The sequence below is a fragment of the Melopsittacus undulatus genome, chromosome 4 (genome assembly GCF_012275295.1).
Source record: "Melopsittacus undulatus isolate bMelUnd1 chromosome 4, bMelUnd1.mat.Z, whole genome shotgun sequence".
Lineage (NCBI taxonomy): Eukaryota > Metazoa > Chordata > Aves > Psittaciformes > Psittaculidae > Melopsittacus > Melopsittacus undulatus.
Genome location: NC_047530.1, coordinates 13,117,988 through 13,135,953, shown reverse-complemented (window position 1 = coordinate 13,135,953; position 17,966 = coordinate 13,117,988). Strand labels below are relative to the sequence as shown.

General features: G+C 57.0%; 1 protein-coding gene across 2 annotated transcripts; it reads right to left on the bottom strand.

Moving 5' to 3' along the window:
- Positions 1–3,258: 3,258 nt before the first annotated feature.
- PYGL (glycogen phosphorylase L) lies at positions 3,259–16,510 on the bottom strand. 2 transcript variants are annotated; one of them, XM_034061905.1, is made up of 21 exons: positions 16,370–16,510; positions 15,578–15,830; positions 13,604–13,705; positions 11,850–11,928; positions 11,460–11,563; positions 10,334–10,465; positions 9,640–9,751; positions 9,476–9,558; positions 8,461–8,604; positions 8,195–8,287; positions 7,797–7,943; positions 7,038–7,201; positions 6,837–6,951; positions 6,506–6,607; positions 6,285–6,432; positions 6,114–6,172; positions 5,608–5,749; positions 5,241–5,448; positions 5,027–5,161; positions 4,390–4,456; positions 3,999–4,187 (listed from the first exon to the last, which is right to left on the bottom strand). In XM_034061905.1, exons 2-21 carry the CDS (start codon positions 15,818–15,820, stop codon positions 3,999–4,001), a joined length of 2,568 nt encoding a protein of 855 aa, XP_033917796.1. In that variant the 5' UTR covers positions 15,821–15,830; positions 16,370–16,510. The 2 variants fall into 2 exon arrangements, with proteins under 2 accessions (XP_005152413.2, XP_033917796.1); XM_005152356.3 differs by lacking the exon at positions 16,370–16,510 and having other exon boundaries at positions 3,259–4,187; positions 15,578–15,858.
- Between the last annotated feature and the right edge of the window lie 1,456 nt (positions 16,511–17,966).

Sequence of the window (17,966 nt, the reverse complement as noted above, 5' to 3'; positions counted from 1 at the left end):
GTGAGGTGTCCCAGCCCATGGCAGAGGGGTTGGAACAAGATGATCTTAAGGTCCTTTCCAACCCTAACTATTCTATGATTCTATGTTAAGGAACCTTTCTCACAAGAAGAGCCTGATTATGCTGCATGCTGGGTATGCTGGGAGTGTCAGAAGTGGAAGAGGTCTCCTGGGAGACTCAGGTCAGGATCAACAGTGAAGCAGGAGGAAGTAATTCTGCCCCTCCCTGCAGTTCACTTGTTCCCCTTAAAAAGAACAAACAAGAAAATTAAGGGAAATACTGAGGAACCTAAGGCATGGGATCCTCTAAAGAGTTTACCCCCTCCATATGATTCCCCCCAAATAGTTTATAACCCACCCCAAGACAACCCTAATGAGCAGGAGGAGCAGCATCTGCAGCTGTGATGGGTGCAGTGCCACTGGGCTCAGAGAAGCCCACCCATGCTCAGATCACTGCTGTGTGTGTGCAGTTGGACATCAAGAGATTGTGACAAGAGAGGCTGACATAGCCTCTCTGGAAAGAGGCCAGCTCTGCAATACTGCCAGCACCATGCTGCCAGGGTGGGATGCATTGGGCAGAGGGGATGGGCATATGCCAGGTCAGACCCAAGCTGCTTTGGCAGGGCTGACTGCCTGAGGCTCACACGGTGCCTTCCTCTGCTGGAACTGGGGTGAGACAGCAGTCTGAATCCCTTGCTTTCAGGAACAATAAATTCTCTTACTGCTTTTACAAAAGAGAAGGGGGGTGTCGTGGTTTAAACCAAGCCGCACAGCTCGTTCACTCACTCCCCCCCTTACTCCCCCAACTCCCAGAGAGTTGGGGAAGAGAATCAAAAGAACGTAGCTCCCACGGGTTGAGATAAGAACAGTTTAATAACTAAGGTATAACAGAAATCATTACTGCTACCACCAATAATAATAATAATGATAAAGGAAATAACAAGTGAAGAGGATACAACACCTCACCACCCGTTGACCTATAACTCACCCCACCCTGCCTGACCGAGCACCAACTGATACCTCCTCCAACCCCCCCCCACCAGAGAGCTCCAGCCCTTCCAGGTAACTCTGGGTTACATCCTTGGTATGACGTGCTATGGTATGGAATACCTCTTTGGCTTGTTTGGATCAGGTGTCCTGTCTCTGCTTCCTCCCGGCCTCCCCTCTTCCCTGGCAGAGCATGAGGTGCAGAAAGGCCAGAGTAAAACATTTGAGCAGTAACCAAAAACATAGGTGCTATCAGCACCGTTCACAGGCCGAAAGTCAAAACAGCACTGCACCAGCTACCAAGAAGGAGAAAAAATGACTGCTACTGCTGAACCCAGGACAGGGGGAAATGCTATAAATGACTTACAGTATTTCAGGAACATTGTTTGGCCCTGCAGTAAAAAAGCCTGCTCCACAACTTGCTGTTTGTATTTGTGCAGTCAAGCTTACCAGATGGCATTGCCACAGCTCCAGAAACGCTTCTCATGAGCAGCCCCATGCAGGCACAGCACACTTTGCATACATAATCACATGCATGTGGAGCCATACACTTAACTGCACACATGTGCACATGTAATCACACACTTGATCAGGTGCACCGAAATTATTAAACCAAAGGATAACTGTTTTGGGAGTAAAAAGAGAGGGATTTTCAGCGAGAGGGATCTTCTGTTCCTGTTTTTGAAGACATTACCTTGAATAATATAGTGAAACAATTCAAGGGCAATTGTTATACATTCATGTAGCAGGAAGCAATTTCCTACAAAAGGATTTAATTGTACAACTAGGCTTAGAAATGAAAACTTACAGGTATCAAATTTTAGTTTCAGTGGTTGCATTAACGGAACAGGATGAGGAAAATATAGACCCAGTTGCTTGGGTAAAAAAGGGAATTCAACCCTTGCCTAGAAAAAGGGCTAGGGATATCCTCTTTGCCCTGGGAACACAGCTTCGCTCTAAGCCCAGCTCAGACCCACATCTAGGGATCAAAAACCAGGCTCTGAAGCATGATGGTCAGCAATAACACTGCAAAATGAACTGTGTCTTCTTACAGGGACTTCTTGAATATTAAATGATGCCAGCTGCTGCATGCAGCAACCACAAGCACTTACTCAAACCCACACCAGAAACTTAATGTTGTAAGATCCATCATCCTGACACCCACCCTTTACATATCTGTAAACACTGATGAGGTCACCCCTCAGTCTCCTCCAAGCTAAAGAGACCCAGCTCCCTCAGCCTCTCCTCATAAGGGAGGTGTTCCACTCCCTTCATCATCTTTGTGGCTCTGCACTGGACTCTTTCAAGCAATTCCCTGTCCTTCTTGAATTGAGGGGCCCAGAACTGGATGCAATATTCCAGATGCAGCCTCACCAAGGCAGAGTAGAGGGGGAGGAGAACCTCTCTTGCCCTACTAACCACACCCTTTCTAATGCACCCTAGGATGCCATTTGCCTTCTTGGCCACAAGGGCACATTGCCGGCTCATGGTCATCCTCCCATCCACCAGGACCCCCAGGTCCCTTTCCCCTTCACTCCTTTCCAGCAGGTCAACCCCCAACCTGTACTGGTACATGGGGTTGTTCTTCCCCACATGCAAGACTCTACACTTGCCCTTGTTGAATTTCATCAAGTTTCTCCCTGCCCAACTCTCCAGCCTGTCCAGGTCTCGCTGAATGGCAACACAGCCTTCTGGTGTGTCAGCCACTCCTCCCAGTTTAATGTCATCAGTGAACTTGCTGAGGGTACACTCAGTTCCCTCATCCAGGTCATTGATGAAAATATTAAACAGCACTGGTCCCAGCACCGACCCCTGAGGGACTCCACTAGTCACAGACTTCCAGCTAGATTCTGCCCCATTGACCACAACTCTCTGCCTTCTTCCTTTCAACCAGTTCTTGATCCACCTCACTACCTGATCATCAAGCCCACACTTCCTTAGCTTATCTATGAGGATGCTGTGGAGCCATTCTTTAGGCCTGTTGCCATCCCAGGTGTCAGAGATGCCCCTCCGTGGGCACATCCCCCTGGACTGGATGCATCAGTGCTCACCTGCAGAAGGTATTTTGCAAGAACGGGTGTGAGCGCTTGCCCCTGTACAAGAATATTGGGTGTAGATCAAGAGCAGTGCCTCATTCACTGCAGTGACTGTGAGGGCATCTTCGGCCCGTTGCTGCTGGTGAGGCTGCTGAGTCTGAAGTCTCAGGGTGTGACAGAATTTTGCTTTAAGCACAGCACAGTCCTACGTCTAGGGATCAGAAACCAGGCTCTGAAATGGTCAGCAATAACTGTATAAGATTTACCGCATCTTGTTACAGAGACTTCCTGAACATTAAGTGATGCCAGCTGCTGCATGTAGCAACCACAAGCACTTACTCAAATCCACACCAGGAACCTGTTATGGCACTGAACTTACTGTTGTAAGTAATAAAACTACTGAAAAATGTTCTAATTATCCCACTGCCTCAAGGATGCTTCGGGATACTTGGGGGATGGGGATACTGTTGTGATCTGGCTGCTGCTCCTGGGACAGGACCATAAAAACCATACCCAGGAGCAGCACATGGGGCACTGGGGGGGGACAGGACACACAGGTACACAGCCCTACTGCAACTACCCCTTAATTCCCCAGCACTGATGCCTCAGGACTGGCAAGAGCTGCACCCCAAGTCCTGCTTCAGCATCACCTGCAAGGGCTCAGACAGCTGTGCTCAGTGGTGCTCCTCACCCTATCACTGTCTGAGCCCCAACCCCTCACCCCTGACACCCAGCTTTTTGCATTAGTGTTCATACAAGCCCAGTCCCTAATTTAGGCTTCAGCAAAGAGCCCCCTGGACTCCAGTGACACAACAGGGCAAGAGTTCTCGCATTCTGCACGACACGAGCTACAAAAATCACCCCTTCCCCACCCATAGGAAAGCCAGCAGCAGCACAGACACCACAGAGCGGAGACAGAGCATTGTACAGAGGCTGTGCTCACATCCCTCAGCTCCAGCTGCCAGCAGCTCCATGTCCCTACGCGGCTGTGCCGTTGGGTGTACTCTGCTCAGCCGTGTCCCGGGGCTCATTGGGTGGTGGAATCTTCAGGTTGGAGGGCTCCACGTGCCAGATGTCCCGGGCATATTCCTTGATGGTGCGGTCGCTGGAGAACTTGCCAGCTGCTGCGATGTTCCTGATGACCATCTTGGTCCATGCCTTGGAGTTCTGCAAAGAGGGAGGTGGGACTGTGGCTGGAGGCTTGCACCCGTGGGTGCTACACTGGCCCTAAGATGGGGGACTCCCTGCAGCGGCACATCCAGGAGCCTCCTCACCAGGAACCCATGTACGTGCACAGACCCATCCCCAAGGAAGGGGATGCGGTGCCCCCATCAGAGCTCCCCTGCCTCGTCCCCAGGCCGGCACTCACCAGGTACAGCTCGCTGACCTTCTCCTGGCACCTGACATAAGCCTCATAGTCTGCAAAAACTTTAAACCTGCAGCAGCAAAGAAAGGAGTTGGCAGCAGCAGGAATGCAGAGGTGGGAGCTTGGTGTGGACGGTGGCTGCAGCACACAGGGCTTGGGCTGCCGCATCTTGGGCTGCCTCCAACACGAGCACTTCAGACAAGTTCACCCTCCCCAAGCCCTGTTTGCGCAGAGCCCTGCAAGCCCGTGGGTGCTTCAGCACGTGTGCTCTGGGAGGGCACACTGGGAGACATTGCTCTAGTGCAGATGCTGGTGGCCCTTGGCTGCTTAATGCTCTGGCCAGGAAAGCCCTGCGGATGCTTACAAGCATCCATCATCTGGTGAGGGCTGTGTACCCAAATACATCTTGGCCTTAATGTACCCCAGGCTTTAATGGGCCAAGCATAAGGTGCTGGACACGGACCCATCTCTTGTACCAGTGAAGCATCAATTGCTCGAGCACATGCACATCATCAGAGCTAGAAAATTGGACATTATCAGCCAGAGGGTGGACAGTCGGTGCAGGGTGCTGCTCCACATGGGCACCAGGAGTTTGGTAGGGGAACCCAACCCAGGGGATGGATGGCATCCCAGGGCTCACCTGTCGTGGTGGAAGAGCATGTTGACCACATCGCTGAAGAGCTCAGGCTCCTCTGGGGAGAAGAAGCCACTCTTAATCTGGTCAACGGCTTCCTTCAACTCGGGGAGCTGGTCGTAGTATTTCTGGGCATTGTACCTGCCAGGGAAGGGCTCATATGAGACTATGCTGCTCCAGCTGCCTGTGGTAGCGTCCCCACGGTGTCCCCAGCCCTCACCCTTCCCTGTCCAGCTCTGTGACATCCTCCACCCTCATGCCAAAGATGAACAGGTTTTCCTCTCCAGCCTCCTCAGCCATTTCCACGTTGGCTCCATCCATGGTGCCGATGGTCAGAGCCCCATTCAGCATGAACTTCATGTTCCCTGTGCCCGATGCCTCAGTGCCTGCTGTGGAGATCTGCTCCGACAGGTCAGTAGCAGGGATCACTGCCAACAGAACATGTGGACACAAGGGGCTCACAGTGACCAGCTTTGCATTTATAATGTCAAAGGTTGCATTTCCTGCCTAGCAGTGACAGAGCCGTGGGCTGGTGAACAGCCATGGGGCCGATGTACCCTCCCCACAGTGTGCTCCACACGGGCTACCTTTCTCTGCCAGCGAGACCCTGTAGTTCTCCAGGAAGATGACCTTCAGCTTACTCCCCACAATGGGGTCGTTGTTCACCACCTGAGCCACAGCATTAATGAGCTTGATGATCATTTTAGCCATGTGATATCCTGGGGCAGCCTAAGAGAAAAGCCACAGGTGAGCCCAGAGAGCTGGCCAGGGGCAGGGGAGGTCCACCCAGTGCCCACCTGCCCAGGAAGGACCTGCTCAAGACTTCTTCCATCACCTCATCCAACCCACGTGTTGCACCACCAAGCTTGCAGGAGCTTCTCTGACCAAAAGAAGTACATGGCTGTGCAAGCCCCAGAACTCGGTGCCTTGCTTGGATTGAAGGCAAGAAGCGCTCCCTGCCCCCCCCGCCCCTGCCCTCCAGCACTTCCTGGAGAGCTTCATGGCCTGGCCACATGAGACATCTGCAACCAGTTTCCCCAAGGCATTGTCAAGGACTTCCTCCAAAATGCCTAAAACTCTTGACCCAACTCACCTTGCCCCCAATGATCACTGTCCTTGGCACAAAGAGCTTTGCAGGATCCTTCCTGATGCCTGGAGAAAACAGCAGCAAAGTGTCCCACTCTGTTTTAGCTGCATCCCAGGGGCTGGGAATGCTCATGCACCCGCAGGGGAGCCTGTCCCCTTGGGGTGCATGGTGGCTTACGGTTGTACATAGTGATGATGTGCAGGCAGTTCATCAGCTGCCGCTTGTACTCGTGAATCCTCTTCACATGCACATCGAACATGGAGGAAGGGTTGATCTTCACTTTGTACTCCTTCTCCAGGTACAGCGCAAACTTCACCTTGTTCTCCTGGGCGAGGGCACAGAGCACGTCAGCGCCAGCCTTTGCTCCCCCTGCCTCCAGCCCCTGGCCACCCCCTCACCTGCTTCACTTTGGCAACCTCCCGGATGAAGAGGTCGTCGTCCACGCACCCGTGCAGCTTTGTCAGCTGGCTCAGGTCCCGCACATAGTCCTCACCTATTTTCTGCAACAGGAGCACAGGCACGCGCTGACCACGGGATGTGCGCCGGCGCCTTCGTGGGCGTGCTGCTCCCGGCTGGCAGAGCCAGCAGTTCTTGGGAAGCAGGAGCAGAGCCCTCGGGTAAGGCATAAACACACCTCCACCATTTAGAAGATGTAAAGGGCTGAGACTGGGGCAGTGTTCCCAGGGTCAGGAAGGGCTGGGGGCCAGCACGCTCCCCCCACAGCGTTACCTCTGCGATGAGCTCCGCCAGCCCCGGGTTGCAGAGCAGGAGCCAGCGCCGCGGGGTGATGCCGTTGGTCTTGTTCTGAAACTTCTCCGGCTCCAGCGCTGCAAAGTCCTCAAAGCTGTGAGGACGAGGAGGGGGCAAGTTCAGGTTTGCCTCCTGGCACCACCATTACCAAGCCAAGCGTGATCCCACCACCATGCTTACACTTGAGTCTTGACTATTTCCGAGTGGATCTTTGCCACGCCATTGACAGCGTGGGAGCCGACGATGCAGAGATGGGCCATGTTGATCCGCTTGGTACCTCCCTCCTCAATCAGGGACATCCTCTGAAGTCGGTCCACGTCGTTAGGGAAGAGGAATGCAATGTGCTGTGGAGAAGGCCAGAGAGACGGTGAGGGGTGCTGGCATTTAGGGATTTCCCACCCAATTGCTCCTGAGGAGAGGGCCACAGCGATGTCTCCAATGCACTTGACATGGTGAGCCACAGAGCGATGGCTTTTACTTGAAAGTGACAGTGCAAACCCCCTCCAAAGGGTGCCCTTCCCCAGCGTGGACGTCTCCAGACATATGGACATCCCAAGCCCCCACAGTCATAGAGGTGGGTTTTGGGGCACGTGTGGCCAGCGGAGCTGTTTCAGGAACAGCCTTGTGCTGCCAGCCCAGGAGGCCAAAACTCCACCTCTTTTGTATCCTCCACCTCATCCCTTCCCAGGATAAACTCTGTGTTTAGGGAGCAAAGAAAGGCCAACAGGTAAGGCTCTGGAGCAGTGTGTGAAGTCTTTAAAATAGCCAGTAACTGCAGGATGGCAACTGCGCACCAACCTCCCAAAACATCAGGCAGAAGCACCTGGCCACACACCCAACATCATTGGTCTGTGCACCCCTTAGTCCTGAGACAGCACAACACATGCCACCCCTGTGCCCCTCTCTGGAGAGGGTTCCTCTGCTGCCCAAGGCACTTACATCCAGGTGTCTCTGGTTGATCTCATAGATGATCTGCAGGTGTCTGGGAAGCAGTTTCTCCACCAGGTCCACTGGCCAGCGCTCCAGGGCTTCGGGAAGCACTGTGTGGTTGGTGTAGGCAAAGGTCCGCTTGGTGATGTCCCAGGCCTGCCAGGGGAGAGCTGGTGCTGAGCAGAGAGGCTGGCTGCCAGCAGCCATGCACAGTCCTCCCACCATGGTCAGCAGCACGGCCAAGCCGACTCCTCCAAGTTCCTACCCATTAAACCCATCCTGACCAATCCACATCATTCCCCAGGCCACCAGCAGCTACAAAACTGGTTCCCCAGCTCCTCCATCATGGGCTGGCAGGAAGATGAGTGCAAACAGAGGGGACCAGCAGCCAAGTCAGGTCTCTCTACCTTGTTCCACGGCAGCTTCTCGATGTCCACGAAAATCCGCATCAGCTCAGGGATGGCCATGGCAGGGTGAGTGTCATTCAGCTGGATGGCAACCTGTGGCAAGAGCAGCATGTGGGGATGTGTGGGGGACATGTGGGCATCCCACTGCCCATCAGCTCTGCACAGGTACCCAGAGAGGGTCCACAAAACATCTCCAGGCCTGGGGGGCACCTGGGAGGCATTGACATGAGCTCCAAGGCACATGTCAGGGCAACGTGGGCTCGTACCTGGTCAGGGAAGGAATCAAACACGATTCCGACACTGTCTGTGCTCCCAAACTTGGATGCTTTGAAGCGGCGTATGATGTCCTGGAGGGTGGCAGCCACAACGAAGTACTCCTGCTTCAGCCGCAGCTCTTTCCCTTCAAAGAACTGAGAGCAGAGGAGCAGGCACTGAAGCACTGCAGTGCGCTGCCCAGGCACTGCCTGCGCTGCGGGAGCTGGGCCTCCCTGGGCCTTCCTGCATGAGGGACCTGCACCAGCACACGTGCACCGGCACATGTGCACCGGCACACATGCACCACACAGCGCGGTGCGAGGCCCCACTGCTTTTCCTATGCTGCTTCTGGCAGCAGCTCTAACCCCAGCATCTCTCCATGCTTTCCAGATTGCAGCACAGGGTGTGAGATGTGCCTGCCACTGCCAACAGGTTGAGTCCCTCCCAGGCATCGTCAAAACCTGTTCTCCCTGGCTTGAAAAGTCTGGCCACAAGGAAAGGTACTGGGGACACAGGAAGGGAAGCTGCAGGGGCTGTAAGACCGAGGAGCTAATTCTGAGCCAAGAATTAAAGCCGCTGTTCACACAGCACAAAACACCAAGCCGCTGGGCTGCAAAACAGGATCCGTAAGAGGCAAGCTCACCACTGGAGCTGTGGCACCCCCAGCTCTCCCTGACACCTGGGAAGCCTGGGCTAGGGTTAAATGGGAAAACCCCATCAGGGCTTGTCCAAAACAGACTGCAGAGAGCGGAAAGCTGCCCTTCAGCTTCTTCCCCTATGCCTGCAAGCAGGACATTCTCATCCCCTACTCCCTTTTACCACACTGAGCACAGATTTGCCCAGGAACAGTCGTCTCTACTGCAGCTCTGGTGAGAAACAGCAATCCCACCCAAGCACTACAGTCAGCTTGAAGCACAACTGAAAGCATCTCTGCGATGTCACGGGGCTACTCCACTTCACGCTCTGTCTGGGTGCTCTTTATCCATCCCTAAACCAGGGACACTCTCCCTCCGCATCGTGACTTACATTGTCATTGGGGTAGAGGACGCGGGATATGTTCTCCGCCAGATTTCTGTCCAGCACAGCCTGGATGTAGTCTCCGACATTGACTGTGGAGGAGCAGAGGGATAAGGTGGGCACGGGAACCCCCTCCACCCCATCCTGCTGGCACCCCACCAGCAGCCACTTACAGTCGCGCAGGTTGAAGTCGTTGGGTGCTCGAGCTGACCACAGGCGCATGGTGTTGACGGTGTTGTTCAAGTACCCGGGCACGGGGGTATCGTAGGGCAGCGCCAGCACCACCTACAACATCAGCAGGAGAGCTGAGGCTGGGCTGTGCCCCTGGCTGGTGTCCCTCCAGGTCTCCCCTGCCCCACCTGAGCCTTCCCATCCCACAGACCCTCCTCCGGGACTGAGCTCAGGGCTGCATCCATCTTCACGGTGGGGACGTGCTTTGTACCCACAGCCCCTGCCATAAGGACTTCTCAGCTCCCTCAGGTCTGCCCAGTGCCTGGTGTTTGCCAGAAGCACTCAGCGGATGGAGAACGGTCTGCGAGGGTCAGAAGAAGCTTAATTTAAGCTATCGTACCGTGCTGTGCATTGCACGCAGACCTGCTGCAAGTGCTTTTGGGTATTTCAGAGGTTGGCTGCAGTTGTGGAGCACCAAAACCTGTCCCCATTCCTAATGTCCATCTCCTCCCCACTTTGCTTCACCACTGCATTTTCCGCCCCAGCGAAGCACCCTCGCCAATACAACCCCCCCCACCCCCCCAACAGGGATGCTGCAGTACCCATGGCAGGGGTGCAGGCCCCCAGGTGATGGGACAAGCCACGCAAGGGGGTCCCCACACACTGGCCCCCATGAGGCTGTGCCCCAGCCCGTACCTGGGTGTCGACCCACTTGGCGCCAGTGGCAGCGTGCTCCACGCGGCCGTAGAAGTGCACGGGCAGCATGTACTCGGGACGGGCTTTCTCCCAGGGGTTGCCGTGCCGGAGCCAGTCGTCGGCTTCTTCCACCTGCCAGAGGGACGGGAGCTGTGGTGGGGCCACCCAGCCCCAGGGACCTCCCCAGGCTGTGCCACGTGCGGGACTGGGAAAGGCTCTGGCTGCATTGAGGGGATGATGCTTTGGAGACCATCTGCCCTAAACCTGAATTCTGGTGCCGCAGGGTGAGCCTGGAGTCTCTGCCCCAACCACCCTGAACCCCATGGTCCCCCTGCCACAGGGGTGAGGGATGGGGATGAGGAGGTGGGGACAAAATGAATGTTCCTCAGTGCACCGCTAACACTGATGTGCTGTGGCCAAGATGCCACCAGCCCCTCAGTGTCAGTGTCAGCCTGCCGGCCAGCTAATGAAGTGGACTTGTTCCCTGCCCCAGCAGTGCTGGGGAGAGCCCAGGCTAGAGATCACCTTTGGCACAGCCAGGTCAGAGCTCCGGGCAGCAGGGACATTGTGTGAGGGCCAGGGGAGATAAGCCACATCAGGACGCAGCAGCCAGGGAATGCTGTGCCAAGGAGGAAAGGCCTCCACCTGCTGGCAGCAGGGACAGATTTGGGGAGTGCTCACAGGGTCCCTCTGGGCACTCGGGGCTGCCTCCCACCAGGGGTGTTGCAGATGCACACCACATTTTCCACTGCATTTCCTAATCGGCCTCTTCCACCCTCTGGTGCTTTAACCCAGATGTCAGGCAGCACAGCAGGGCTCGGGGGCTGCATCTGGCCTCCACCAGACATCCCCACACCATCCCTGTACAACCTCAGTGAAACCATCCTCACCCCAGGAGGAGCACGGACACAACCTCTCCATCCCTGTTTGCACCAGTTTAAGAACTTAAACTTGCTCGAAATACGCCTGACAAGTTTTAAACACCACAGCACCGGCAGCTCCTGCAGTCTCCAAGCTAAGAGAGAGCCTCTGTGCTCCCTGATCTCAACCTGATCTAAGGGGGAGGCCGGATTCAGGGCTTTGGCTGTGCCAGGGGAAGGTGAGGGCCACGCGCCTGCTTCCGTACCTGCCACCCGTCCCGGATCTTCTGGTTGAAGATGCCGTACTCGTAGCGGATGCCGTAGCCGTAGGCTGCCAGCCCCAGCGTTGCCATCGAGTCGAGGAAGCAGGCTGCAGGGGACAGAGGAGAGCACTGAGGGGCACTTCCCTGGGGAGCCCCAGGAGGCAGTGGGTCCTTCTCCCATGGAGCGCAATAGCCAGAAGCCCTGCAGGGATATGACCCGGGGCCAGCAGCAGCTGCTCACTGCCTGGCCACCCAACACCTCTCATCCCGTGCTGGACAGGCTGGAGCAATAAACCCCTATCCCCTGCTTTAGGTACCCCCTGCAGAGGATGCAAAGGCCCTGGGGCTGTGCCCCATCTCCCCAGGATTGAAACCATTTGGGGGCTCACTCACCAGCAAGCCTGCCCAGGCCACCATTGCCGAGACCAGCATCCTCCTCGATTTCCTCCAGCTCTTCCATGTCCAGCCCAAGCTATGGAGGAGAAGGAGAAGGTGATGGGCCAGACACGCTCAGTACCCAGCCCCGGGGAGCAGACACGCTGCTGGCACGAACCCCTGGGTGCTATTCTGCACCTACTGCTGCCATCCCTCTTAGGGGGGCCTCCAGGAGGGTTGGAAAGACCCAACCCTGCAAGACCCATCCCTGCAGGTGGGACACTGTGATCTGCACCCAGAGCAGCCTTCCTCCCCCTCCAGGGCTGCTCACGCTGTGGTAGAGACCAGCTCTGGTGTTTGAAGTCCCTCCACCAGCCTTTACAAGGGACGCACGCACCAGTGACCTCGCCATGGACAAGCTCCTTGCGCCTGGGGGCTCGTCCATGAAATAACCAGGGCAGAGCCATAACCAGGGTGCTGGTCCCAGGTCTTTCAGGCAGGTCTCCAAGGGCTCATTCCCAGCCCTGTTCCCTCTCCGTGTGCCCCAGCACCACAGCTGCAGCCCCGCAGGGCAGTGCTGTGTTCCTGCTCCCCCAGCACCCCCTCTGGGGCAGCCACCCATGTGCATCCCCACGGCCCATTCCCACGGCCCAAGGCACCACCCTTTAACAGAGGTACCCAGAGAAGCAACCACACCACTTTCACAGGGAAATCTCAAGGTTCCAGTCTGCGATGCTTGGGAGGAAGGGGTTCTGCCTATGCAAAGCAGCTCAGGCAGCTCAGCAGGAAATCAGACGGTGCCTTGTCAGCACTGAGCCACCTTTTCCCATGGAAACCCCTTGGTCTGCATCTCCCCTGATGTCCCACGGTCACAGCAAGTAGGGACAGCCCCAGTGCCATGGCCACCCATGCAGGAGAACCAGACCCTGCACTGCTCATGGGTAAGAGACAGCACCTTCACCCAGCCCTGCATTGCATGTGTAGCCCTCAGTGCCCACACAAGTATTTCAAGTGATTTCTGTTCTACCAAACATTTTATTTGAGAAACATTTGGCATTTGTGTCAGGGCAGCTCAGCACATGCACTAAGGAAGGTTCTGCCCAGAGCTTCACCTGCCATCGACTGGAAAAGGGGGTGATTTCCAATCAACCTCACACCTTTTGCTTCCCCAGGCTACCATCATACAGCATCCCAGGCTCTTCCCCTCACCCGCACCCCCAGCTGAGCTGCCAAGATCAACAGGTAAGAGATAAAAAAGCCTAAAAATAAAATCCTCTCCCTTGATCATGTTTGCACAAAAGCTGCTCCTGCTGCTGTGCAGACACCCCAGTTGCACATGACACGCACTGGACACGATGGTCTGAGCGGTGAAAGGTAGTGGGAAAAGGAGCCACTCAAAAACCTTTGACAACCCAAGTGCCACATGTTGCCAGCCCCAGGGTGAGGCTGAGTTGGGCTCCTCTGCCATTGATTGTGGCTGTTAACGGCCTCATGCATAGAACCATGAGTCTCCTGGCAGTTTATGGGCTCAGCAGAGCTGTACTGCAGCCCTCAGCACACAACCCTGAGGCTGGGCAGCCCTGCTCAGGTGCAAGTGCTGGCTGCAGCCCCGGGCCTTGTGAAAGCAGGTCCTGGAGCAGCATTCATGCACTAAGGCATCACCTGCTGCTCAGGGAGCAGTTTGCAGATAGTGTGGTAAAACGTGGACATCTCCAGGATCCAGAGAGCACAGAGCCCTCCTGCCCTGGGGCCTCACTGCCTGGGATGCTCACCTGGTAGATGGCTTCGTCGCAGGCATTCTGCAGCCCCAGGTTAATCATGGTGTTCTGCAGTGTCCGCCCCATGTAAAACTCCAGGGAGAGGTAGTAAATCCTCTGAAAGAGAAAACCAACCCAGGTCACCTTCCCCAGGCCTGGAGGAGGCTCCCCTGCACCGCAGGAGCTGCTGCTGGGAGTTCTCTGAAAGCAAGAGGAGAACCCTGGCTGTCAACAGGGCAGGGGGCTTTGCACCAGGAACTTGAGGGCTGGGGCTTCTTGGAGGCCCCGAGGCAGCCGTGCTGCAGCCCCTGCCCTGCTCTCCTGCCCCTGCTGTTTCCCAAGCCAGGAAGAGGGCAGTGCCCAGGTGGTTTGTTGGGAGAAGCTCTGGTGCCTGGTCCAAGAGCAGGGACAGCTCCATGATGGTCGGCCTGAGCACACCGGGGACTGCAGTGGTACAAAGGCAGCCTTTAAAGAGGAGACATTACCCAATGTCCCCATGAGCTGCAAAGCAACTGGAAAAACAAGGGAGCCACTGGGAACAGAGGTGTGGAGCTGCCACAGGTCACCGGCTTCCCCTGCTGCCCCCTTGGGTTTGCTCTCATCTCCCCTCTTGCTGACACAATGGGTGCAGGATGTGGTCAGGAAGGTGGTAGCTTGTGTAAGCTGTCGCCTGTGTCAGCACCAGCAGGTTTTAAGGAAGGATTTAGGCTGGAGGAAGTTGCTGACTTGACAGCTTTCCCCAGGACCTGCACAGGGGCGGGCTGGAGATGGTGATGGCAGAAGGCTCAGGGGAGACCTTAGAGCAGCGTTCCAGTACCTAAAGGGGGCTGACACGAAAGCTGAAGCAAGGGCATGTAGGGACAGGACAAGGGGCAATGGCTTTAAACTGACAGAGGAGAGATTTAGACCAGAGTTTAGGCAGAAGCTCTTCCCTGTGAGGGTGCTGAGGCACTGGCACAGGTTGTCCAAGAAAGCTGTGGCTGCCCCATCCCTGGCAGTGTTCAAGGCCAGGTTGGATGGAGCTTGGAGCAACCTGGTTGAGTGGAAGGTGTCCCTGCCTGTGGCAGGGGTTGGAACTGGTATGAGCTTTAGGGTTCCTTCCTGCCCAAACCATCCTGTGACTCTGCGTGCTGGGCAGCATGAGTCGGGTTTACTTGGCTTGGTCCCAGCAGAGCTGGAAGACATGATGCAGGGTGGACGGCACTCAGCGTGGCTCAGCTATATGGAAGAGACCCCACGCTGAAGCCCTAGACGGGGCTTATCTTTCTCTCCTCCCTACAGGACATGGCAAGGATCTGAGCAATCAGGGGCTGGCACTAGCCCAGCGAGGTGTTGCCTGGGCCACCCTCCCAGGAAGGAAATTGGAGTCGACAGAGCCATCCAGGTTGCAGGAGGGGATTACTGCTTAATCCCCAAGCAGCCAGGGCCCTGTGCTCTCGGTGGGTGCAAGCCAGCTCACGAGCAGGAATTCCTGCACAAAACCAGATCTGTCTTGCTTCGGATCCCTGCAGCACAGATCAGGCTTGTGCCTCTTTCAGGCAAGATCTGCTTGCCGCTGGCTGCATTCAAGCCCTTCAAGTAATTCACCCTAGAAGGCTTTGCAGCTGCGTTTGGGAGAGCTCACCCACGCCAGCACTGTGGGGCAACAAACGCTGTTCCCATGCCCTGCACCCAGCTCCCAGCCAAGCTGCGCTCTCTTTGTTTTGCAAAGCAAAGGACAGCGGCCTCCCCCTTGTTAAAGTCCAGTCCCTCTGCTCAGCAGCGCTAAGGGGAATATCCCCAGATCAAAGCAAAACCGAGCCCCTATTCCTGTATTTTTCCGGCAAGTTCACAGAGGGACGGTTGGCACCCAAGGGGTTACAGCTGTTGTAGGAATTCCCACACTCCCACACTGCAGGACCCCCTTGGGAAAACGGGGGGTGGGAGGGGGGCTCCTTCGCACCCCCGCCCTGCAAAGAGAGCTCCCGCCCAGCACCCCCTCGCTCCCACCTTGGGGTCCTTCTCGTAGTAGTACTGCTGCGTGCGGATCCAGCGCCCCACCAGGTGGTCCCGCACGGTGTGGGCCAGGGCGAAGTAGTAGTCGCGGGGGGTGGCCACGTTGCGGTCCTTGACCAGGGTGAAGTGGAGGTGCCGGTTGAAGCCCCGCTTCAGCTCGGCCACGCTCTCGGCTCCCACGATCCCGCGGATGCTGATCTGCTTCCGCCGCTCCTGGTCCGACAGCGGCCGCGACATCCCGGCGGGGCTGCGGGGGACGCACACGGGGGTCACGGCCGCGGCGGGGCTGGGCACGGGCCGCAGGTTTGAGCTCCGCCCCGGGCTGACACCGCCCCGGGGAAGGCACCGGCAGCGGGACGGGGAGGGGCCACCGCCACGGCCCGCCCTTGGTGGGGCGGGAGCAGCGCAAAGGGAGGGGGTCCCGGAGCCCGGCAGCCCTAGGGAGGGGGGGGTACAGAGGGGCAAAGGGAGGGGGCAGGGAGCCGGGGAAGAAGCGGAGCCCGCAGCAGCACCGGGCGCTGCGATCCGGTCCTGGCTCTCACCGGGGCGGCAGCGGGGGCTCCACCCGTCCCACTCAGGGCTCCGCCCCGTGCTCTGGAGCCCGTGCTAAGCCCTCCCCGCCGGGGCCGGGGGTAAACCCGCTCTGCGGGCCCACCCGTGCCCTGCCGCGGGCCCACCCGTGCCCTGCCGCGGGCCCACCCGTGCCCTGCCGCGGGCCCACCCGTGCCCTGCCGCGGGCCCACCCGTGCCCAGCAGCCCCTCCCCGCCCTCCCCTCGCCTCCTCACTGGTCCCTGCGCTCCGGAATCCCTGTGGGAGTGGCGCGGGATCTCCTCCGGTCGGCTCCGGGCCCTTCACAGCCGCCTCCCCGAGGGCAAGAATAGCTGACCTGAGCATGCAGCGCAACTCTTCCTCTTCCTCTTCCTCCAGCCGTGCCTGCGCAGGCCTTCCAGCGCTGGGTGTTTTCCCTGCCCAGTTCTGCACAGCTGAGCCCAGGCGCAGCCGAAGAGCATCACAACCCAACCGCTGCCCTGTTCCACCCCTTGCTCCTGGGCTTACCCAGCCACTCGACGGATATGCTGGCCAGGTCCAAGCAGGACGAGGCTCCACACTGAGCCGGGTCGTGGCAAAGGGCTGGAGCAGCTCACCAAAACTTGAGGAACCAGCCCGAACCGCACAGGTGCAACGTCGGCAAAAGGGAATGTGCCCCATCTTCCCGATTCTTCACAGGGCAGATTGAAGGATGCTGTTCAGGTGGAAGCCTGGGCACGGTTTCCTCACCAGTTGGCAGCAGACAGGGGCTGGGTGCCTGCAGTAGATATTTCCTGGCCAGGACCTGCCCTCCAGTGCAGGTGGGAATTGCAGCCACGTGAGTGGTGTCTGCAGAGTGCTCCAATAGCTGCCAGGCGTGGGGCAGAACCCTGGGTGGGTTTGGGCATCTTGGGACATCCAGCACTGCTCTCCTGGATAGCGGGAGCTGGGCTGCACCCGGTGCGGGCTGGTGTCCTCTGGCCCTGGGCTGTGCCCAGAGTTCCAGGCTGGGTTTTACAGGCTGCAGGGAGGATGCAGTTACCGTATCTCTGGTGTTCTGGGTATGTTCCCTCTTGGGAAGTACAAGCATTGTTCTGAGACATAAATGCACTTAATGCAATGATTAGCATGTTTTTATTTAGCCCTGGACCTGGGCTCATGATGATCTCAGGGGCCTCACATTGAAAACCTCTCCTTCGGCATCATGAGAAAATACGGAGCAGGCACCAATTTCCCAGCAGCGAGTCCTAAGAGAACTGGCCAGAACTTTCCTTCGGACATGGCCCCAGCAGCACTCATACCTCAGCGTTTCTCCCTGCCTGTGGAAGAAAGACCCTCCCAAGGGGTTCCGTGTGCTGGTGCTGCATCACAGCAGTGCTGGGCTCTTTCAGTCCTGGGCATCTCGTGAGCTCAATCATTTTCTCTCTCTTCCCCATCTGATCCTTGCTACCTCCTCTTGGTCTGTGTGGGTCTGGGGCAGGGGCTGATGATGGGATGGTTGCACTGGGTTGTCTGCTGCAGCTTGCCCTCTGGAGAGATGCTGCTCTGTACTCAGCCCAGGTAATTTCTCCCTCCTGCCACATGCCATCCCTCATCCCTCCTTCTTACATGCTGGCTCCTTGGCACCCAGGGCCATTCCTCAGCACCATAAATTCCTTTGGTGATGGCTGCATTTGGAGTGGGGAGCCCTGTGCTTCCTGACATGGTCAGCTCAGTGCTTTCAGGCAGGAGAATGGCTCAATGATTTCAGAAGCCAGAGATGTTCCCCTTCATGGCACCAGCCATGTGGCACCATTGGCTGGAGCAGCCCTCGCCAACCCCAGCAGCAGGGACACCATGCACATGCAAGCCCCT